Here is a 25,085-nt window from a genome sequence, read left to right on the forward strand (position 1 = left end):
GAAACAGCTGATAACTGACAGAAGAAAGAATGCAATTGCAGAGTCACAAGCTGTGAAAATTTTGTCAACGCAGACTATATGAAAAATCCGCAATTACTTTTTGGGCAACCCAATATTTTGGAACAAGTCGACTCTAGGCAAGATTATACAAGGTAAAGTCATCAGCCCAACAACAACAAAATCGATTATACATCCCTGTGGGAATAGTGGCGCAAGTTCCCACTTGGCTGTCAAATTTTTTGGTACTTTCTAATTGACATTCTAGTTTTTATTTGCATTATCATGCGTAGCAGCGACAGAAACAATGAACGTCTAAATTATAAATTCAAACTATAAAAATGTGAAAAAAGAAACAAAATGTAAAAATCTTTTAAAATCCAAACAGAACATTTGACGTTCTTGTTGGATTTGCAATTTCATCAGCTGACTTTACCTTGTATAAATTTGCCTATAGTCGATTATTCGATTTTTTCAGCCAAAGAAACCTATTCATCGATTAGTCGAAATCGACATTCAGATCAGCGTTGCCAGTATTGGGTGTTTCTCCCCAAATTGGGGATTCGAAGCAAAAATTGGGCAAGTTTTGGGGAGGAATTTTCAGTTCGATATTTTACCATTGCTATTTTTCTTGGTAATACTTGATAAATATGTAGATAACATAAATCGGTACAATTTACACCAAGTTAAACTTGCTGTATTTAGAAGAACTATATAGTACAGATCACGACTAATCTGTAATTGTTATCGCAAGATATCAACTTGTACTGGATAGCACTAAAATAAAAAAATAGCAACTGTTGTTGTTGTTGTAGCAGTGTGTTATACACTGGATATCTCTCTTGTACACCTGCCTTGCATTAAAATAATAATAAACCGAATCGCTGTCCACTTTTTACAACTTCAAAAACGTTATATCCATGCATTTACGTGACACACATTCTTACTGCATATGACCGTCAGTGAAACATAATATGAACCACATTCTTGTCCAAAAAATGAATTGTAATGAAAAAAAAAAAAAATTGCAAAGTAGCTGTACTCTTATAAAAAGCGATTCAAAATTGCTTGGGGATGTTTTAGGAGGAAACTTACTTGTAATTGGGGATTTTTGGGGACAAAAGATTTGAAATTTAGGGACAACGGACGGAAAAATACTGGCAACACTGTTTCAGATCCCTGGTATACATTTGATATTTTTTTTTTACTTTAGAAATAATATAGTAGGAAAACAAAGATTTTAAGATTTTTTCCTATGAAACATGAATCGAATTTGCCGGACATGTTTTGACCCTGGAGAAAAACTTGTTGGATTGTGTGATATTGTTGTGGAATCTAAAAGTTTTCTGGATTTATTAAGGGAAATAGCAAATTTACAGGTTGGTGGTATTCGCCTCTTTCCCCAAAACCTTTGTAATAGTTCCTTGGAGAACTAGCAGATTATTGATTGTTTGAAATGTTTTTTTTTTGTGCCAATAAAAGATTTCAATAGACGACCCGTTGCCGAAAACTATTTGCAATTTATGCTCTACTAGCGTCAAAAACGCTTATGAATTTGTAACAAGGGCGCATGAGGCAAATGAAAAGTATTTAAAATTATTGGCTATTGATGGTGGGGATGCCGACCCTCTGGATGAAAACAATCTGTTATCGGATTGTTTGGAGGAATCAGCTATAGACATACCTGTTGCACAGTATTTAGGTGATATCAAATTAGAAGTTGTTGGAGACCAATATGGCATGCTGTTGTTGGATAAAGAGCCTCCTGGATCTAGTTGTCTCACAAAAGACGACACGGATAAAGGTAAAAGTAAAAAGTTACAATATTTGCAATAGTTGTATTAGTCAAAACATTGTTTGCGTATATTCCACTCAGGGAGTGATGACGATGAAATGCCTCTGACTGCCAGCAATAAAACTTTAAAAACCGACCAAACTCTGTACGATAGTTGCGCCGATGATACATTCGGTTACGACGAAGAAAGGTAGTAAATCAACACAAAATAATATTTGTTCATTTAATTTGAAGAAATATTGTATTGTAGATTCTTGAATGCTAGCGAAGATGGCAATGCAAATGAGTATGAAGACGATGACGATTCCGCATACAATCAGTCATCCTCTGAAGGAAGTTACCAACCACGTAAAAAAATTAAAAAGGAATCAGAAGGGTATGTTGCTCCGAAAAGTTTCCCGTAATACGCTTATAATTATACAAATCCCTTTAGAGAAAAGACGGTTAAAAAGCGCAGGGTTAGGCGGCAGCTTCCGCCATATTTTACAAAAATTAAGGATATAGGCGATAGATATGGTTGCTTCATGTGCGACAAAACCTTCTCACAGCGTAAGGATTGTGGGCGACATATTGCTTCAATACATTTGAAAGAAAGTACATTCCTCTGTGAATATTGTCCAGAATACTTTAATCGGAAAGATAAAGTGCGACATCATATGAAACGCATGCATCCCGATAAACCAAGGTAAGTAGCACATATAATTATTTTTTCTATATATTGCATGAACATAAGTTTGAAATTCCTGATATACTGATATACAATTACTGAAGCCATTTTCACTTTATATAACCTGAAAAATAATTTAATCTTTTTATACTCAATGGCATCCTTTGAACAAAACAAAGAAAAACTTTAGGTATAATTTGCCAGCAATAAACCAGATTGATAAAGTCAATACACCGAAATCTGATATTACATCTTGAAAAGTGCAATTTAACCTTGAGAAAGGCAATAGGTATTTTACAAAACGGTATTATGGTTGTCGAAAAAGATTTTTTTTACAATTTTGGTATCACGTAGGTCGGATTCGACTGTTCAATTTGACGAAAACGAGTAGTCAATCCCATGCCAGTCGGTTGTACGTTCCGGATTGATTTCTTCATCGCAACAACAACAAAAACGATTGGCATATAAGGCCACTCTTAAGTATATCACACGAATTTGTATAAAGGGTATGATATGGAGGCTTCTTTAACATTAGTTTTTATTTACAATATATTCTCAATACCAAACTGTCCAAGGCAAATAAGTTACAGAATACCATAAATGTGAATTTCGTCTTCGACTACGACTTCTGTCGACTTTCGCCATCGACAACCGTAATAAGGATGATTATTGTGTGAATATTCACCCGTATTTATAATGTTAAAGGCGAAAATCGACAGCAGTTGCAATTGAAAGCGGATTTCATATTTTGTGGTGTTCTGTAATGTTTCTGCCTTCAACTCTATATTTCCAATAATGACTGGGCTAACTCTTCTGTAAAAGAACCATAATATAAGGATTTCCAATAAGGACTGGACTAACTCATCACACTTACTCTTCATAAAAGCGATTGTAACGTGTGCTGTGTGGCTTGTGGCACCGTCCTTATCTTCCATTTCAGGTTAAAAATAATCAGTGAGCAAGTAACGTTGTTTGCCGTTGTCGACGACGACTATGACTCAATAAGGCCGCTGGCAAGCAAACTGCACAAAACATTTAATTTTGTAGATGAAGTGTTGATTTGTGAAGCACGTGGATTTCAAATGATAAAAAAGCAACTTGCAAAATTTAAACAATTCTTAACTTCGTCAACTATAAACACTACTTATCGCGGGGCAACACAGAATGACGCTCGCTTTCAAGCGTCAAAGTTGAAAATTGGTTATCTTTTCTGTGTTGCTTTTGTGGAATTTGTGTGCAGATTAGCATTTTTGCAAGTTCAAAACTGCAATTTGCTGTACGAAAAATTTGGGCGAAAATACTCAGTGCCATAATTGAGAAAAAAAATCATTTTATAAAAAAAGATTTCAATTAAATATTTAGTTTGGTTTGGATTATTAAATTTTTGTGGTGATAAGGACGAATAAACTATGCAAAATTGGAAAGCAATCATCATCACTAGAGCCAAATATGAGTTGGTTATGATTTACAGATACTCCAGGAAGGCTGTTTCCAAAATGGCCCAGCAAACGGCTTCCGTTAGTAAACATTCCGTTAGTAAAACATTGTTTTTGATAGGTTCCTACCAAAATTGGTAGGTTTTTGGTAGGATTTTCCCTTAAGGACGGTATGCATCTAAAAAGAAATTTTTCTTCCATAAGAAATGCATTGACATGTTCCAAGCGAAATCTTCGGTTTGATTTGTGTCACAGAGTGACATTCTAAGGTTTGATTTTTTTTTTTTTTTGGTTTCATTGCAAGAAAAATTACCTTGATCTATTTTGCGTCATCTTATGATTTTATTATTACACAATACAGCTTAATTTTGATAAAATTTTTAGTTTAGCACCAAGAAATTGTGGTGGCCAAACGAGTGTATAGTGATTTGTCACCATGTGTTCGCTACCGAAAATTTGACTTGAGGTGCATACTGGGCCTTACTGTAAAAACTCACTTCCTGTTGTGTCTGTGTATGCGATAAGAGTGCAGAGCAAAATCATGCAAGTCGAAGACCCTTATGCTGTTGCAGGGGTCTAATTTTTCAAATTTCCCAGAAAAAGTGTCTTAGTTCTGGTATTGACTGTAACTGGTACAAGTGTCAAGAGATCTGTTCCAAATTTCGCAAATGGTTAAGAAATGCGGCTTTTATTCGTTCACTGCCTTCAATCGGAAAATTGGGCTATATGGCAGCTACATACAAATATGCTCATGCTCAGATACTTATACTTGAGGGGTCATGCAACTCACTGTTACGGCGCAAATGTAAATGCCCATTAATGGGTTCAAGATCTTAAATCGGAAGAGGCTGCAATTTGTTTTTAACAGACATACGGACGGACATGGCTAGATGATTTATGAATATAACGACGATCTAGAATGTATACTTTGTATAGCTGAATATGCATAATACGATATGTTGCAAATAAATAGAATGAAAATTTCGCCAACTCTTCGGTGATGGGTATAAAAATATATACCGCATTTTTAGCTTATAAAACATTTGGTAGGTTGTGGTAGGATTTTCTTAAATTTTGGTAGAAAATAATTTTTATGAGTGGTAACACTATTAGTTAACAGCCAACATATACACCGTCGCACAGTGGGCCAAAAATCTGTAACTTTTGAACCGAAGAGATTTTTTAATCATTCTTTTTTTATTCGACAGATAACACATCAAGCTTTCCTTCAGTTTTAAAACTATTTCAGTAGTTATAGAGAAATTTCAGGTCAAGTTTGTCGATGTACTGGTACCAATGCCTTCAAAATTAACCCGTTACAGACAAAAGCCTTGTCGTTTGGAAATCATGATTTTCATCTCTCATTGATGAGGTAAGATTTGTTGATGAGCTTAAATTCCTGGGGTTGGTACTTGATAAGAACCAGGGATGGTCTGCATGACGGTTATTTAGATTTTCGACTGTCAAAAAGTTCTAAACGTCTCAAACGTCATATATTGTATAAAACGTATAAAAGTCATAAACCTTGAACTTGCACCTCTTCTTGTTTAGTTTCGACAACATATCATTGATTTAGATTTGTTGTTGTTGCTAAATATTAAATATTAAATATTAAAATTTCAAATTTTATTTCTATAACCGTGGTGGCCAAAATGAAAATAAGACTATGCGATTCCCTTTGAATGAAAATTAATTTATTCGACGAAAAGATTGATGTTTTGAAAAGAAAATATGATATCAAACAAAATTAATCAGAAAAAAACGGTTGTTGAAGTTCTCGCCAGGATTGGAAGTCAGACGTTTTCTGTTATAGGAGCACGTTCTAACCTATGCACCTGTGTTGTCATATTCATAAATTCACAAAAGTGGAAACTAATTGTACGTTTTCCTAATTATTTTTCAATATTGAAGAAATGTGTGCTGTTTTGTTAAAATTGATTTAATTTGATACAGCTGAAACAAATAATAAACATATCAACAATTGCACCAATGCTGAGTGCCTATGATGCTCGATATGGCAAGGCGCGTTATTGGCACTTTTGAATAACCAAACGAGTATCGCCACCTCCACATGAAAATGTGGCTACCACAACAACAACAAACAGAACTCTGTGGAACACTACTACTACAAATACGAATACAACAGCCTTCACGCAGAGCTCGAACATTTTTACAAACTAGATAGTGTCTCTATCAATAACTTTGGGTTTACACGTTCGAAAGCCTTCTCAAGGTCCAATGACAATAGGACAAAACAACCACCACCACTTACTCGTCTTCTCACCGTATCCGTTAACTCCACTTGCGATTGCGTCTGAAACCGCACTCATTACCATGCAGTAATGACGAGTTCTCTAAATGTGCAAACATTTGATCTTTCATCAAATGTTCCACCATCTTAGACGAAAAAGGCATTATGGATTAGGCCTAAGATCACTACTGTTATTATTTTTCCGTATAGGAACAATATTTGCCACTTTCCAATCAATAGGAAACATAGACGTGGTGAGTATGGTATTAGTCACATATACGATAAGTTGAACAATAAATGGAAACACAAGCCTTAGAAACTGTAATTTAAAACCATCAAAACCAACTGCAGTAGATTTTATTTTAACAACGGCAGCAATTGCATCAGTACTGCTAACATTAGAAAGCGAAAAACCATCGTACACATCATGAGGTACATCCGGAGCCCTTAAATCACGGCTTAACTGGTTAGACAAATAAACCTGGTTCAATTGTTCAACATCTACTGTGGCTATATCATATCCATCATTTCCATTTACATTTGTTTTAGTATAGACCACATTTCCTTAGTTGACTTATTCTTAAAGATGTCCTTAGATGCCAATCTCTTAAATTTCCTTACAACGCTTTGTATTAGATTTTTCAAATGTATTAGATTTTTCATCTTCGACAACGATAAAACCATTTTGTAAAAGCTTTGAAATTCGACTTAACTTGCCTTATCAAATTGAATTTATTTACTCGCAAAGTTTTCTTTAATATACCACATCGGTTTATATATACATTTATCGAGGTTTTGTATAAAAAGGGCCTCAAAATTTCAGGTGGATACAATTGCATATAACGGATTTATAACGATTTCAAAAAAAACCTGTCATGCTTTTTTTTATTTATATATAGGATTTTATTAAATGGGATATAAAATCATCATGAGAAAATCGAAAAACAAGTCGTACTTAAAAACGTGTTTACAATACCAAAATACATATATATAATATAATCATATTTTTATATTATATTAAGGGCACAGGAAATAGAAGAGATCTCTCAAAACCAGCAAAACAAAGATGAATCGTCCTCGGAAGATGAGACGAGCCAAAAGCCTAACGCGGACAATAACACAGGGTATGGTGCATGCTCCCAAATGCCGTAAAATTAACTTTCTAAAATTGTTTATTGTACTTTTATTACCTAGGAAACGTAGAGTTGGGCGTCGGGCTCCGGAATACTTTAACAAAATAAGACAAGTTAATGATCGATTTCAATGTATTTTGTGTGAAAAGACATTTTCATTGCGCAAAGACTGTGGCCGCCACATTGCCTCTATACATTTACGAGAAACTACATTCTCCTGCGAATATTGTGGCCAACATTTTGGGCGGAAAGATAAAGTGCGACATCATATAAAGCGGATGCACTCCGATAATTGCGTATATCCAAAGGGCAAGCGCAGAGAATGGATGTTCGGCGACCGCCTTTACAGTAAGCCTACAAGTTGGCTACTTGTGGAATGTAAACTTTGCAATATTCAATTCAGCACAACCAAAGAGTTGAGGGCACATCTGGGAACTCACAGATGCGTTGATTCCCTGATTCATTTGAAGATGGATAGTGATATTGTGACACATTTATTCCCCAATGTTATTAGTTTGCTGAGTGTCAAGGAACATATTTGCAAAGATATCGAAGACGGAAACTGGTTCAAGTACTATGCTGTGTTGAATGAACATTCATTTGAAATGTCCATAAGTGATACAGAAGTCGAGGATCTGTATGCGGAAAATAGTGCCGATTATCCTAACTACAAATGTGAACTATGTGGATCAGCATTCTGCTTTCAGTATGAAGCATTTAACCATTTAAAGGAAGCGCACGGAAGCGACGAAATGCCTTCTAAGTGTGGTCTCTGTAAACTGGAATTCATATCATCGAAAATGTTTGATCGACACTCCGAGGTGCACTGTCGCAACCGAAATAAGGTGTTATTGTGTACCAGATGTCCGGCTAAATTTGTTTGGCCGGACAATATGAGAAATCATAATTGTGCTACCAAGCCGGAAGTTGTCATCGAAAGGGAAATCCTAAAATGTCATATATGTGGTCGACCATTTGAGGTGAAAACAAAATTGCTTAAACATTTAGAAAGACACAATCTTGAGAACAATCCAACCAAACCAATAATTCGATGTGGCCTCTGTGTACAATCCTTTGACAAACTTAAATTTCTTCGTGAGCATATAACACAGCATTCAGATGGTGTGACAGGAATAGACTTTCAAAATGGAATTTACTTCAAAAGATTTGAACGTTCGAAGACTCATGATCGCGCCCTTTTACAACAAGAAATACACAATGCTTTTGAAAAGTCGCAAATTAGTCGTCTTTATCGGGCCATCGACAAGGACGGCATGGAAATGGATATACATGATTCGGATAGTGGAACAGAAGAAGAGACATTGACCTACAAGTGTGAACTATGTTTTATGTTGTTTAACCGGAGGAAGCACTTGCTCAACCACCAATTCGAAGCCCACAGCGACGTTCCCCTTCCATATGCATGCAAAGACTGCACGAAACAGTTTGTCAGTCAGGATTTACTACAGCAACATTTGTACAGAGACTGTTGGAATGAACATCGACGAGTGGCCCAACAATGCGAGTACTGTAATGCTCGATTCATATGGCCCAACAATTTGCTAAAACACAAAGATATAAAGGTAAGTAGTTTCTAATTTAACTCTAGCTAGTGTCTAGTGTTATAAAAAAAAGGTTAATGCAATGCACTTTTATTAGAGAGTAATATTTGTGTAGACTCGATACTTTTTCTAATTTGCGAAAGTAAAATCGTTGTCTACAGTTAACGCATACAAAAATGCAAATGCAAATGCAAATTTGCCCATGAGCATTCCATTAAGGAACAGGGGTGAACCTCTCAAATCTCAATAAGTGATGTCCGTTTCAAGTTTTAAGCTCTATGATAAGGGACCTCATTTTTTAGACGAGTCCACAGCCAAAAATTTTTTTATGTTCTCGCCAGCATTTGAACCCAGGCGTTCAGCTTCATAGGCGGAACCTGCGCTATGGTGGCCTCCAAAGTTAACGCAGCCATTGATTCAAAAAATGTCCCCCAAGAATGGCAAATATGTGGCCCTCAAAAGCCGACCGACCGTGCACCCTTTCTAACCCCTTCTGATACCTGTTCCATATTAAAAGCAGTATCGTTAAGATGGTGATGATATGAGCTGACAATATCCTCCATGTTCTATAGGTTGCTTTCTAGCTTTATGCTCAACAACAATTCATTTTTTTTGTAGTAAATTTTTAAGAAAACAAAAAACTTTCAAATCTTCGTTCATTGCTGTTGTTTTTTTTTACAAATTTTACAAAAATCAGTCTGCCTGTTTCCGCTTTTTTATTGGTCTTAAAATCTTATTGAGATTCCATGCCAGGATATTGTCCGGCTTTAGACCATAGTTTAATGCTTTCTATTTAGAGAATAGTATAGCAAAAAACATTTAAAAAGTCTGCAAAAAGTGTGTTGTTGCTAGAAGCATTTGACTGGTTTCCTTTATCGCGATTTCATTTTCAACGCTATTTGCTGACTTTTTAAATGTTTTTTGCTATACTATTCTTCGAAGAGAAAGCATTAAACAATGGTCGGAGGCCGGACAATATCCTGCAATGGAATCTCAATAGGATTTTAGGACCAATAAAAAAGCGCAAACAGACAGACCAAACAAAAGGTACGTCGCATGTTGTGTAGGTCACTGCCTATACACAAAAACAGCACTGGCAGAATCAACCGTTGGGCGATAGCCGTGCGGAGAACAAAAGAGTTTTGCAAAAGATTTTTGTGTTTGTTGCTATTAGCATCGTTGGATAAGTTGGATTTGAATAAGGGAAGTAAGATTTGATTTGTTTTCTATTGCACTTATGAAACAAGTCGACTTAAAGAGACCTGTTCAAATTCAGATGTGTGCTTTGCAACTTACTCTAGTCGGAATGGTTGTAAAGCACCTTGATCCATTTGACATCTCCTTCTGATAATTTTTCTTGGTTGAAATATTTTTTGCTATACTACTCTTCGAATAGAAAGCACTAAACAGTGGTCTAAAGCCGGACAATATCAGTCTGCTTCATTTTTAGTTTAGCTTTTCAGTTTTTGTAGATCTGTGAGGAGCCCATAGCAAAAATGACCTCCATTTATTTCATTAGAACGTTTTATTGATGTCAGGGTGCCTCTGACCCTTGAGCTGAGTATTCCAGAGGAATGCTGTCAAACTCCATATAAAAACAACGTCGGCGAGACGTTAGCTAAAAATAGGCGGAAAAGTAGTACTCTGCTTATAGTGAGGAAAGTGGCAAGAAAAATCAAAAAACGTGTTTTGGTAAGGAAACAAAGACATTTAATTGCTGTCAAATTCCGCCCGCGGATCAATTAAAAGTTTGCGCGACTATTCCGAAAGCAGAGTAGAATACCAACCCTAAGACAATGTAATTTCTCTATTTGGACATTTCGTACAGAGCTGTACAAGTTTTATAAGTCCACTGAAATATTTTCCATTCTCTTAACTTCCAGTTATTACTTTTAAAGAGTAGTCTTATTATGTTGTTGATATTATCAAAATATTTCCGTTTGTTCTTATATTTATGAAATTATTAAAATTTAAAAATTTATCTTGTTTGAGCAGCATTAAATTTTCTCATTACTTATTTCTGAGAGAAAAATTATATACATACTGAGCCCAATCACGAATAAGGAAGGAATTGCCTTGAGGAGTTTTCCCTTTTTCTGTCCTGTTGTGAATGAAAATTCCTCACGGATTAATTTGTTAACTTTACAAGCATGTGAACATTTTTGTTAACCATGCAAAAGAGGAATAAAGAGAGAAAGGGGAAAAAGTAGATATCACGGTGTCGTTAGATACCCAAGTAAAAAAAGGTGATATGGTCGGATCCAATTATATCTGGCATCATATAAAATTGGCTCCGAAGAATGGTTAGATACAACTCTATCTCAAAATTTTCCCAGATACAATCTGATCCAATTTGATATAATAATCTAACATAATGTTTTATTAATGGATCTTTAACTATGAATACATTGGGATTGGCTTTTTATGCGCCACTAATAAAAGGTATTATGTGTACATGATATAAAAACAAGTATAAACGTGTTAAGTTCGGCTGTGCCGAACTTTGGATCATACTATTTTATTGTTCCTTCACTACTATATCCATAGTTGTTGTTGTTGTAGCAGTTTATTGTGTACTATCTTTCGTCTGCTTGATTCTGTTGAGTGTCAAGACCCAGGAACTCCGCGACTAAGATGGGGTGCGTCCACAGGGATCTGGGTCTGAGTCGAGTGGGTCTGGCCGGGCAGTTAAACAGGTGACGTGTATCGTGCGGTCCCTGGTTACAGTCGGGACATACATCTTGCACGTCGGCATCAATCCTAGCTCTGTGGGAATTGAGGCGGCTGCATCTGCCGGAACGTAATTGAGCCAGAATCACTCTGGTTTGCCGGGGGAGGTCGATTTCTTCGGGTGCAATGGGTGGCGGTCGTACTCCAAGGACTACATTCACCCGGTAGCCAGTTAACGCGTCTGCTACCGTGTCTGCATGAATGTTGTTCAGACCCGCTTGATATGCCGCTTGATCTAGAGGTTCTCTCTTATAGCGCTGGACCTCACGCTCTAGATCATGTAGATCTACCTTAAGGCTTCTGGGCGGTGGGTATCTATCCACAAGATGATGATTTGGATGATTTCTGCGATAACAGCCCAAAAGGTATTGCTTAGACAGCATGTAGTTATGTCTTCGCACTGGTAGGATCTTTGTCTCCTGGTGGAGGTGGTCCACATGAGAACTAAGGAGGCAGCCCGTCGCAGTTCGGAGGGCGGCATTCTGACAGATCTGAATATTATTCCACTGCGTGTCACAAAGCTGACGTGACCACACTGGCGCTGCATAACTTACCACAGACCGGCCAATTGCTTTGTACGTGGTCAACAAGGTTTCTTTGTCTGCACCCCAAGTGCTGCCAGCGAGTGACTTGAGGACCTTGTTTCTACTTTTGACTTTATTGCAGATTGCTGTGGCATGTGGGGAGAAAGTGTAGGAGCTGTCAAATGTGACGCCAAGTATTTTGGGACACTTGATGGTCGGAATCAATTCTCCATCGACCATCACAGTCAGCTCAGAATTCACCTCACGCGTATTTGTAGTGAACAGTGTGGCTGAAGATTTGGTGGCGGATATCTTCAGATTTCTTGCAGCGAAATATGAGGCAAGCTCGTTGAGGTAGACGTTCAACCTATCGCAGATGTCATCAATGGGTGGGGGGCCTGATGCCAGGATCGTACAGTCGTCCGCATATGATACGATCTCTATGCCGTCTGGAGGAGGTGGGATGGAGGAAAGGTAGAGGTTAAACAGAGCCGGAGATATCACCCCGCCTTGGGGAACTCCCTGTTTCACTCTACGGTGTTTTGACTTCTTATCCCTAAATTCCACAAATGACTGGCGGCCACACAGATAATTCGCGACCCAACGTTTAAGGCCTGGCTGGAGGGACGTGTTGGCGATGTCCTCAAATAATTTGGCATGGCTGACCGTGTCGAATGCCTTCGATAGGTCCAATGCCACGAGGACCGTCCTATCACATGGCCTGGGTTGATTGAAGCCACGGCAAATGTGTGTGGTGATGGCATGCAAAGCTGTTGTTGTGCTGTGCAATCTCCGAAATCCGTGTTGATGCTCGGCGAATGGAAATTCTCCTACGAGGCTCGGGAGGAGTAATGCCTCAAGCGTCTTAGCCACTGGTGAGAGAAGGGAGATCGGTCTGTACGACTCCCCCAAACTCGGGTCTTTACCAGGCTTCAGTAGCGGGATCACTCTGCCCATTTTCCAGACATCGGGAACTATAAGAGTGTTCAATGACAGGTTAAGGACAGTGGTAAGGTACTCAACTCCAGGTAAATCCAGATTCTTCAGCATCAATGTAGAGATTCCGTCGGGGCCCAACGCCTTGGAAGATTTGGCGCCACGGATGACATTCGTAACTTCGCCCACGGTAAATTGTGATGGCTGTTCATCGGCTCGGAGACCACGAATACGGCGAATGGCTCTCCTCCTTGCCCTGTCTCTCTCGGGATGCACGATAAATTGACGGTTGAACAACCTGGCGCATCTCTTCGGATCAGTCACGGTTAACTCGCCAAAAGTGACTGAGGTCCTGTCGTCCCGTCTACCGGGGTTCGAGAGAGACTTAACAGTGGCCCACAATTTGCCTGCACCGGTGCCTAAGTTACATTGCTCCAAGTGTTCCAGCCACAAATTCCGCTTATGTTCGTTGACTACCCTGTTTATTTCCAGATTCAGCTCGCTGATTCTGGGGTTAGCGGGGTCCATAGCACGAATCCCATCACGCTCGTCTGCGAGTACCACTGCTTGCGCCGGGAAATTGGGTCGCACTTGCGGTATTCGACCGGCTGGTATAAAGCGAGCGGCTGCTGCGTTGATGATGTCTCGGAATTTCCTCTCGGCCACAAGCACATCAGAGGGGGGTGGCAGTTCATTGAAGCGGCGATTGGTATACTCTCTGAAGCCAGTCCAATTGGCCTTCTTATAGTTGATGAACGTTCGGCGCTCAGAGGTTATGAAGTCGGGTGGTCGGTCGATGGTGAGGATTATGGGGAGGTGGTCTGACCCCAAAGAGATGACGGCTTGCCAGGATACGTCACTCAGGAGATCAGGGGATGCGATTGAGATGTCTGGCGAGCTGCTGCACCTCCTCGTAATCCTAGTGGGGGCATCCTCATTCACCGTGCAAAACGTGGAGCTATCTATCTGCTCTGCCAAAGCTATGCCACGCTGGTCGTTGCCTAGGGGAGAATGCCATGACGAGTGATGTGCATTGAAATCCCCCAGAACCAGACGACTATGGCCAGATAGCAACCCACTTATGTCGGGGCTGTAGGCCTGGCCATTAATCGGGACACAGCTGCCAACCGGCGGTATATACACGTTGTATATCTCTATCTCGGCAGTACCAGACTTGACTGCTACCCCCATACATTCCATGTATGGGTCACTAGCGTCAAGCGCAGGCGAGATAGGTCTATACTGCACGGAATGGTGTATAACGAAGGCCAATCCCCCACCTCCATTCCTTGAGCGATCCTTACGTAGCACATTGTAGCCGTGACAACTGTGCAAGCTGCAGGTGTTAGTCAGCTTTGTCTCCTGGATCGCTGCGACCGATATGCTCTTCCGACTCATAAAATCCACAATCTCATCAATCTTGCCTCGCAGTCCATTGCAGTTTAACTGCAGGAACGATACATTTCCCGACACTGGCCTGGCAATAGTAGGGCTAGGGTGCTGTCTTTGCATAAATTGCCGTACGGGAGAGGTCGGGGGGGTCACATAGTCCGACGACGAGGACGCCGAAGGCGACGACGGCGACGCTTGTGACCCACTGCTGGCTGTGTTCGCACAGCACCTAGCGACATAGCCAGTATGACTATACTCCCGTAGCGAAGTTAGGCCAGAGCAAGAACGGAAATGTACCCACTCCAAGCACCTGTTACACCTCACCGACACTGACCGATGATGAAGGCGGTTCTGGCAAACGGAACAGAACCGGGGTCCGGGGTTCTTTTCAATCCCGGCACGGACCAAAAGCATACGGAGAAGGCACTCCGGGATGTGCCTCTCCCATGACGAAAAAAGACGAACACGTACACTGAGGCGGCAGCCCTTGCCGATGAAGATTCCATCGGGTCAATCCGGTACGTACAACCGGCTGCCATGGGATTGATATCCATAGTAATATCCAGCCGCTGTCTCGGTAATATTTTATTCAGGTCCCGAGAGCTCATATATAAGTAAAAGTTTCAGCGAAGAAATCCGCTTTTTGTGGGATTAAGACCCTAAATTAGAAGATCGGTCTACATGACAGCTATATCTGTATAGTCTGATCTGATTCATATTTGGTTCGTATGTCGGGAGGCTTAATCCATGATTTCAACTGATTAAGTTCTTTGAAAGAGGTAGTTTTTAACTAACAACACAGCAGAGGCGAAAAAATTAAAAAAATGTTTCAGTTTTAGGCACAGTCTATCATGATTAACACAATCAAAAGCTTTTGAATGGCCCAATAGTATAAGGCATGTTGCCTGTGCATCTTCTATTTTCGATCTAATATCTTCAGTGACATCGATTAAATCAGTTTCGCAGCTATGTCTCGGTGTGAACCCAGACTGCTTGCTGGATAAAAGGCGGTATTCATTTAAGTATGTGCTCACTTGCTTATGGATTATCTTTTCAAATGCTTTTGAGAAGAAAGGCCGAATTGATATGGGACGATAGTCATTTCCACTTTTTGATTTTGACACTGGTACTATTTTTTAATTTTTCCATGCAGACGGATAAATTCTAGTTGTTAAAATGATATTGAAAAAGTATGTAATATAAGGCAGTATGAATGGTAAAGTGCATTTTATGAATTTAGGATACAGGTTATCCAAACCAACTGCATTTGATTTTATTGACATCCAATGCATTTCAAAGCACACTTCAGGTTCATGTATAATTGTCTAATAAAATGTATTAAGATTTGTGCACGATATTTTATGAATAATTTTGTTACGTTTATCTTGCCATTCACAATAGAGGATGTCTGCGGGGGGCCAGAATTATTTGTGAAAACATATCATGGCAATCATGACGACAGATGTTCTCCTCGAACCTGCACTGGTAATTTATCCAGAACAGCGTTGTCCTGGATAGATGTCATTTTCATACAAATGTCATTGCACTGCACTATATAGTACTAAAATAAAGCACAGCTAAAATTATTTCGGAGCGAGCCGTAAGGCTCTATTACACGTCATGCAGTTGTCTTATAACATGTCAAATTTAGTACATGTTGAGTTGTACATAGCGTGCGATACAAACGAATTTAACATATGAAAATCACTTTTCAAAATAGCACATGTACATGTACATTTTTCGATTAGAGCGTGTTCTATTCCTTCTGAAAAAAACATAAAGAAATCAGCTGTTTTTTTGTCAGTCGAATGAAAGTAACCCCAAATTGAATTGTTTTCACAAATTTATGATTTGAACAGCTTTTTCACAACTTTAACCATTTTTACGCATACAAAAACAGCTTTTGCTCAAGTTTTTAGATAATATCATTCGAAAATAACATACAGGTGTGATAGCAAAAATGGTGAAACGTATGTAAATTGACAATTTTGACAAACATTTGCAATTACATGTGAATAAAAAAAGTGGCATGTTGTAAGACATCTACATGCCGTGTAATAGGGCCTTTAGGTGTTGTGTTATGCTCTTTGGATGTGATAAATCATCTCGCTCTCTCTATTTGATGGTCCCGTTAACTTAATTAATAGCTTTTCACGAAACTGATTGTTTTTATATGTTATGTCAGCTATCAATTTCTCTTGAAACTATTCTCTAAGTTGAGACATTTTTTTTCTTTTGCTTGTTGTCGTTAAGGGGACAAACCAGGATATATTCATGTACAGGTAGTTGCAGTTGCCAAAAAAAAGTATTGAGTGCACATCTGTGCAAATCAGTGATTAGTGAGACTCTGATTTTGTGTAAGTTACTAGTTCGCGTCATTTTTCTTTGTGTGTGTTAGGTTCTTATAAGTATAGTTATAACTATAATACACACATATAACCAAAACTCGTGCACTTCGCAAGAAAAAGTTGTTCTCAGCTTTTTACGGTACAGCTTTTTACGGTACACTGAGAATAGAGATTTTTATGTATGTATGTATGTGCATATATGCACAGCACTGACTTTGTTAGGTTTTTTTGCAGTCAAAACCAAAATTAAATATGTATGTCCTTTTAATTGTTAATATAGAACTCAGAACTTTTATTCAGAACTCACAGATATTACAAGTTAACGTGGATTTAGGCAAGCAGTGTTGTGTTTTTCTTGCTTATTACTTTAGAAAACATAAAAATAAACGGAGCAAAACAAAACAGAACTTTCTCACACATGAGTGCAAACCCAAGACGAGGCTATTACTGAAGAGAAGTAAAAAGAAGGTCAGTATAGCTTTCGGTATCATAACGGGACACATGGGACTACGAGCTCACTTATGATGCAGAATAGGTGCGGCAACTGTCAGCATATGACGGCATGTGGGGAAGATGATGGGACTTCGAAGCATTTCCTATGTCATTGACGACTTTTGCGGCTAACATACACAGGCATTTTGCTGGGGATACAATACCAGACATAACCATATGGTTTCGAAATTGGCCATTGGTCAACTTTTGCACCCTGTACCACATTCTGTATTAAAGAATTAAACCAATGACGTCGTTTTCCTCAAATACATGTAAATAGTTGTGGACTTATTTCCAAATTTTTTCGCCGTTTGGCCCACTGTGCGGTGTTTGGAGGAAATGAAGCGGGTTCAAATCTGATGCGTTCCCTTTTACGTAACCCTTAAAACAACTGGTTATTTATACGCAAATGGGGTGTCAAAATTTCACAAATTTGCATCATTAGATATTTTAGTTTTATTTAAAATACACAGGGAAGTTTTTTACCATAGGAAATTAATTTTGGATTTTGCTTTATTACAATTTATTTTTAAGAAAAAGTGTTTTTTGGAGCGTCGTGAATCCCGAATATTGTTCGTTTTCTAAGAAAATTGAAATAGATATGGAGTGTAACTAATAAAGCATGAAAGCGTACAAAGAGACGCTTAATAGACTTTTAGGCAAAAAAATAATTCAGCGGTGGTTATGCGCACCTAATGCTGGCGACATTTGTGAGGTACTATGACATGTCAATACTTCTCCCTTCATTATGGCACGCCGTTCGCACTCCGCTATAAAAAGGAGGGCTCTTATCATTGAGCTTAAACTCGAACCGGACAGCACTCTTTGATATGTGAGAGGTTTGCCCTTGTTCTTTAATGGAATGTTCATGGGCAAATTTGCATCTCGAAAAGGGGTTTGTTTCTTTAGAATAAACTTACAGGGTATTGCGTATGTGTATAAACAAATTTCCTTGTATGATTCTGTCACTATTTTTTGTTTTAGCATAAACATCAAAAGCAACCTAGGCCAAAACGTGCTAGCACTTTGAAGTGCGAATATTGCGAAAAAGTGTTTATATGGCCCAAAGACTTGGTGCGACATCGAAAAACTCACACAGAGGGTAAAAAATTCGGTTGTCCACATTGCGATCGCAAATTTCAGCGGAAGGATAATCTCCTGGCTCACATACGTACTCATGACCCGGATGGTATAACACTGCTTCCCAACTCTAGCAAGGCTATCAACCACATCTTACCACACCTGACCAATCCACATGGATGTAAAAGAATCAAATGCATGATATGTTATTCGGAGCACAATCGCATATACGATTTACGTTCTCATTTGCGCTCTCACCAATACTCAATAAATTTTGAAAAACGCAAAGAGTCAGAGAGCATTGCTTTTATATCAAAGCAGCTGTATCCTCAAGTGCTGGCGATGGACGAAGAGCATTTGACAAAAAAAATTTCATCGGATATCATTGCCGAACGTAGTTTGGAGCGTTTTTACTCGATAACCAATGAACATGGTTTTGAGGTTAGTTTGGACAGTTCGGAAACTGAAAGCGATTCGGATGATGAGAAAGCGGAGAAGAGCGTTGATGCCGACAATCCGGAAAATAGCATAAAATTGGTCAAATCTAGACGCACATATACCTGTGATTTGTGTCCGCAAATGACATTCGATCGCAAATACAAGGTCTATGAACATCATAACAGTTTGCACAAGTGGGAAGATGGTCGACACTTTTGCCTACATTGCAATGCAAGATTTTTGTCGTCACACATGTTGGAATTGCACTACAAAAATCAATGCAAAAATACGAAAAAACGTCACTTTTGTCGGCAGTGTCCACTGCGCTTTATGTGGAAAAATAACCTTAAGACTCACATCGCAATGGAACATCCACAGTATCAGCCAAAAGAGGTAAACATTTTTTTGTGCTCTTATTACGCAATCAATGCGTTTTTTAGGCAAACTCCAATTATATATTCACAGTTGTGTTTCAAATAATAGGAGTGTGCTCCTCTAAAAAAAATTATATTTTTTCTTTTTTTTAATTTTTTACGTAAGATTAATTTTTAATCAATTCTCTAAATTGTATAACAAAAAATTATTTAAACCAAGGCTAAAATAATTTAAAATACTTCATTGAATTCATTTTTCCCCAAAATTAGATGTTCAAAATAATAGGAGTATTGATACATAACCCAATACTTTTAAAGCAAATGGCACAAAACTTGAAAATTAAACTTAGGGGTCCATTATGGATGGTTGCGCAACTATAGTTGCGTTGACAGGAGATAAAAGTACGAAATAAAAATTAGTTCAAATTTGTACATTTTTCTCAGTTTCATTCTATATCAGTATTTTGAGCGTTCAGCTACTAAGAAAATCGAAAAAACATATGTTAATTAATATAGAAATTTAAATTTCTATAACAAATTTGGCCGTTGGCAACCCAACAGAAGTTGGGTTGCTATCCATAATCGACCCATTAAATTATTTCTGCGCTTAGAAGAGTAATAACCTCTTTTTTCTTTTTTTATGACTTCGTCACATTAATGATGCATGGAGTTTCAATAAGATGTTGGTATCTCTTTACAGGGTTATCCTGAAATATTGTTAAACGGATTTTATGCCAGACATAACGCACCGCGTTCAGTAGCTCTTCCGCATTTGCAGCCGGTTGTCTATAATATAGTTTCGATTTCTTCCCATAAGTGTTCTATTGAGGTCAGGAGACTGAGCAGTAGACCGTCCCATCCTATAAGGCAGAAACATTTTTTTCCAAATAGGAAAACGCATACCCTCCTTTTTTCCTTTTGATCTCAATAAGCAAAATATGAAATATTATGGTGATCGTTTCCGGCCGTGTCGCCACGACGTCCAAAGTTGGATGTCGTGCTTCTAAGTTGTTGAGTATTTAAGGTCCTAGCATGAAATTGGTAGACTAAGTATACATTGATATGGAATTTATTATAGAACCTCAAACCTTACCCTGCACCACTACTGTGGCTGGGAATGTGTTCGTCGACTCAGAAATTCCAGCTGATTCGGCTTAGCCATGTCCGTCTGTCCGCATATCCTTTCTGTGCTGATAGTCCGTCGCTACCGTTTTTTGTAACTAAGGAGGAGATCGCATTTGTTATCCAATCATCAAAGACAATCTATCAATTTTGGGTAAAATCGATTCAGATTAGGATATAACTTTCATATATATTATTCGCCCAATATACACTCATAAGGTTTCCTTATAAAAGTTTCCTTTGCGTATCAATTTCATGCCTACAATACTTAACTGGATTCCCTAGAAAGCAATAAATCAAGCTTTGGTCGTCGTGACGGCACGGATTATCGTTAACAGATCGTCATAATATTTCGTATCTTGCTTATAGGGATCAAAAGAAAAAAGGAGGATATGCGTTTCAAAAAAATACTTTTTATTTTGAGACAATCTACTGAGCAGCTAATGGCGGCTTAACCTGAACCCCATTGCCATGAAACCATCCCTTGCCAATTTACTATTTCAGAAGCATATTCCGATGTGCATAATCTAGCATTACTTGCTAACATAGCCATGATGTATTTTACTTCATTATTGGAACTATACCGAAGTACAAAAAGCTCCAACGTTTCAATATTTTTGACTGTGTGTTTTGTAAATTGTGATTTATATTATGTAATGGGCAGGCCGGCAGACATCTTTCTATATCCAGTTCCAATATATAATACAATTTTATATTCGCCGGTTTAAGTATATTCCTCGATTTTTCAATCGACCAATCAATATGCCCTTTAGCAAACAAAACCGACTGTTTCTTTGTCAGCAATGGTCCCATTGTAGGACTTTTTTTTTAAATAAGTTACCTTCTTACTATGGTTTGGGAATAGTGAGACCAACCACAACCCGTTTTAGCTTTTCTTAAATCTTTTTTTGAAGCCAATCTCGAAGACAATCAATTTTATTTCTCACATACCTTTCTAAGTACCCCTAGAATATCATTTAATGCGGAAGTTTATATGCCGGCAATTTTGTCTGGCGAAAACATGGCGTGGTAGCACTCCTTTTATTTTGAACACAGCTATATGTATAAATATATATTTTGTAATTATAACCTCATTTCAGGTCGATCATCATGCATCCTTCAAAATCTGCTATTTTTGCCAGAGTAAATTCTGTACCAACAAAGAGCTCAGACAGCACATGACTTTAAACCACGCCACAGAAACAGAGCTGCGCTACTGTTTCCTGTGTCCGAAAACCTACTACAAAGTGGACCAGCTTAATGAACACTTATTGCGCCAACATAATATCCCTTCCGACTACGTGAGCTCTATCGAAAGTATAACACAATCATTGTGTTCCAATGGAAAGAAGGAGATTCAATGCAAAATATGTGCTCTACAGTTCCCAACAATGTCTGAGCTGGCTGTTCATTTCTCACCTACAAATCCGCAGAATATGTGCTCAGTGGAGCACTCTATAGCCAACTACTCCATAACAAACCAAAAAGGTTTCGAATTAAACCTGGTGCTGGATTCGGAGACTGAGTCGGAGGAGACCTCTACGAAGGGGGGAGACCAAAAGGAAAATCCAACGAAAACTTGCAAGCCCTATACGTGTTCCATATGCAATGTATCATGTGATCGTAAATTCCAAATGGTTCACCATCAACGGTCTATGCACAGCTATGAACACTTGAATCTAAAATGCGAAAATTGTATTTTTAAAACATCTTGCGAGGTAAGACAAATATTGTGCCAACTATGCAAAAGACCAAACGCCATAGTGCCTTGTTCAAATTTATTTATTGCAACTCACCTTGCTTCCTTTGTCTGTTTCCACAAACTCAATTTTCGGTTTGTTAGAAGAATCATTGCGTTGCAGTTAATCCCATTTCTAACAATGTGCTGCCAAATTCACTTGTCCTTTATCTTTGAAATACAAAGATATCGTTCACGTTATTTCTCCAAAGGGAAGTAAATCTGACCATGAGTGATTATGATGAATGATTATCACAAGATATGGAGGATTTTTTTATTGATTACTGAAAATAAATTGCTAGCCGCCGGCAGAAATGTCTGCGAGAAATTATGTTAACTTAAAAATTTTGCTTACAGTTGTTGCGCACTATAATTTAGCCCATCCATTGTAGCACTCACACTGGGCCTCATGCGAGTTCCAAAACTCAATATTGAATTGCTGACAGTTTCAATAACTCAAAATCAATAGTTGCATTTTTTTTCTTACTCAAACTTGAATTTAAGCAATGCAATTTCTTATCGGATTCATCAAATTTTCTATGATTTTCAGAAACTGTTGCAGTACCATATGGCGACCCAATGTTTTAATGTGGAGAAACAATTTCAGTGCGACATTTGTAAATTTAAATTCATGTGGGAGGAGAATTTGCAAAACCACATTGCCATTTGTCATCAACCGTCATCAGCGGCGGACGATGATCACGCCGACCTAAAGCCTCCGGAATGGATAGACAACAGAAACGACACCAACATTTTTGAGTGCATGGAATGTCATCGACGTTATAATCGCAGAGATCGCTATAAAGCACATTTCAAAAAATTCCATAGTGACCTTTCTAATCTAGATGAATCGCTAAAGATAAAGGAGCGTGCAAAAGGATTACCAAGCAAGACCAAGAATTTCTTGTGTGCATTTTGTGGTGTTTCTTTCTCGAACAACTCAAATTTGACCGTACACATGCGGCGACACACTGGCGAGAAGCCTTTCAAATGCGATCTTTGTCAAATGGCGTTCCCTCGCTCGTCCGACCTGCAGTCTCACCGTCGCACCCATACTGGCGAAAGACCGTATAAATGCGCACATTGCGACAAATCATTTTCACGCCAATACAAGCTCAATGTCCATATGCGTATCCATACTGGCGAGCGGCCGTACACGTGCACGTACTGCGGAAAAAGTTTTACGCAATCCAATGATTTGACGCTGCACCATCGACGTCATACTGGCGAACGGCCTTACGTATGTGACATATGCGGCGAAGGCTTCATTTGTGCTACATCCTTGAAACAGCACAGAAATTCGAAAGGCCACTTGGAGCATGTCGCAGACACCGAAGAAGATCGAGTCAAGCAATTAACTCATTTTGAAATGAATTTTTAATTTGAGTTACTCATACTCTGGTCCTCGATAAATATGGATAACTTAAGACTTTTTCATTTTAATTATTATATTGCATGCTACCAACTAATCTTAAATTAATCATAAAAAAGAAATGAGCACAGCTACAATCCTTTACGAGGGCTTTGGAGAATTAAATGTTAAGCAAGCCGTTTTTCCCCGCTATTGCAGGCAGAAAATGTGACGGGAAACGAACTTTCCAAACAATTTCTCAAATTTGCTAACAATACCCTTGTAAAATTAATAGTCTTAGTAATAGGACTGCAGCGCACGATCCTTCGGCGGATAGTCTAAGCCAATACTATATGAAAAAAAATTAATTCGTAATTTATTTGTCGTAAGCCATACAATTAATTTTATAATCCAAAAATTGCATAGAAAACGTATAATAGATACACGAGTACGTGTAATAAATAAACACTTCAAAATTAAATTGTAGCACCTTTGCTCCTGTTCTACAAGGTGACAAATGAGCACCACACAGGCTGGAATATTGAGGTCCGATCTGTGTGGGGTTCATTGCTGCGACGAGAAGTGGAATGCTCCATACAGATTAGCAGGAAGTGATTGTAATTTTTTTAAAAATTGATTGCCTAATTTTAAAATGTATTAAAAATCTGTTCCCTTTTGCGTAATTAAGAACAATGCAACAAAATCAAACCAAAGTCATAAATTCAATTAAAATATTTGGGTCATTTGAATAGATTTTTTGGTTAAATGTTTTTGACGAACGTTCACAAAATTTTAGTTTAGCTAAAAGAAATCCAAAAATAGCACAATGGGTCGAGCTAAGTGCTTGAGTGCTAAAAGTAGAGCTAGAATATGGCCTCTACGAATTAGGACTTTCAATTCACAATAAAGCTAAAAAGGGCAAGCAAGCTGAGGTCGACAAGTTATTGCTGAAATTTGAAAAGACCTCCAAAAAGCCCAAAGTTCGAGGCGAAATTGCCTTTACAAATGCTGACAGCAGCAGTATTCTTAGACAAGCCATAAACATAATGGTACGCTTCTAACAACCACAACCACAATCGCTATCAGCTTCACTCAGGGAATCTAGGTTCTTTGTGTCGCCCTCGAAAAGATTTAATAAGCGCTGAAGAACACACAAAATTCACGGCAGTACAATGCCAAAAATTAGAATGAAGAAGTGAAGGAGCCAACATGCATAACAATACAATCCCTCCAATCTGCCATTTCAAGCCCCTTTTGCAGTCAAGAATGAATGTATAAGTCCGCCATGTGTACAGCGCGACGTCAATGTCCTGACATTGCAATGGCTTGTCAGGACCCCTTTCAGTAGTGTGAGCGGTAGCTCCACCCCATCTAGGAACGGTCCCCTGAACACACCAAATTACCTCATATTGGTGAATAACACTAACTGTATCTTTCGGGGGTTTAGGTCAAGCGCATTGGCAAATCTTGGCAGCATACTATATGACTCCAAACGGCCATACACCAAGATGAAAACGCCATCCTCGTATCTAACAAACTTTAACCCCTTCCTTTTCGAAAGTCCTGAAAATCCCACATATATCCAAGAGCCCCAAAGAGGTGTGCAAAAACCGTCCTTGTGATGATTGAGCTCTAGTCACAATATTCTCATTTGAGCCCTTTGCTAACTATACTTTTGTCAACATCGTACGAACCCAATTCAGGAGGAATCCTCATGTC

General features: G+C 38.5%; 1 protein-coding gene across 2 annotated transcripts; it reads left to right on the top strand.

Annotated features, from left to right (window-relative positions):
• The first annotated feature begins 1,191 nt into the window (after nucleotides 1–1,191).
• On the top strand, nucleotides 1,192–24,098 carry LOC106087984 (zinc finger protein 91). Of its 2 annotated transcripts, XM_013253258.2 has the most exons (10): nucleotides 1,192–1,376; nucleotides 1,480–1,801; nucleotides 1,874–1,982; nucleotides 2,043–2,168; nucleotides 2,226–2,477; nucleotides 7,169–7,270; nucleotides 7,341–8,862; nucleotides 18,248–19,174; nucleotides 21,378–21,995; nucleotides 22,566–24,098. In XM_013253258.2, exons 1-10 carry the CDS (start codon nucleotides 1,260–1,262, stop codon nucleotides 23,394–23,396), a joined length of 4,926 nt encoding a protein of 1,641 aa, XP_013108712.2. In that variant the 5' UTR covers nucleotides 1,192–1,259; the 3' UTR covers nucleotides 23,397–24,098. The 2 variants fall into 2 exon arrangements, with proteins under 2 accessions (XP_013108712.2, XP_013108721.2); XM_013253267.2 differs by lacking the exons at nucleotides 1,192–1,376; nucleotides 1,480–1,801; nucleotides 1,874–1,982; nucleotides 2,043–2,168; nucleotides 2,226–2,477 and adding an exon at nucleotides 4,981–5,267.
• Nucleotides 24,099–25,085: the final 987 nt, after the last annotated feature.

Source organism: Stomoxys calcitrans, chromosome 2, assembly GCF_963082655.1.
Source record: "Stomoxys calcitrans chromosome 2, idStoCalc2.1, whole genome shotgun sequence".
NCBI classification, from domain to species: Eukaryota; Metazoa; Arthropoda; class Insecta; order Diptera; family Muscidae; genus Stomoxys; species Stomoxys calcitrans.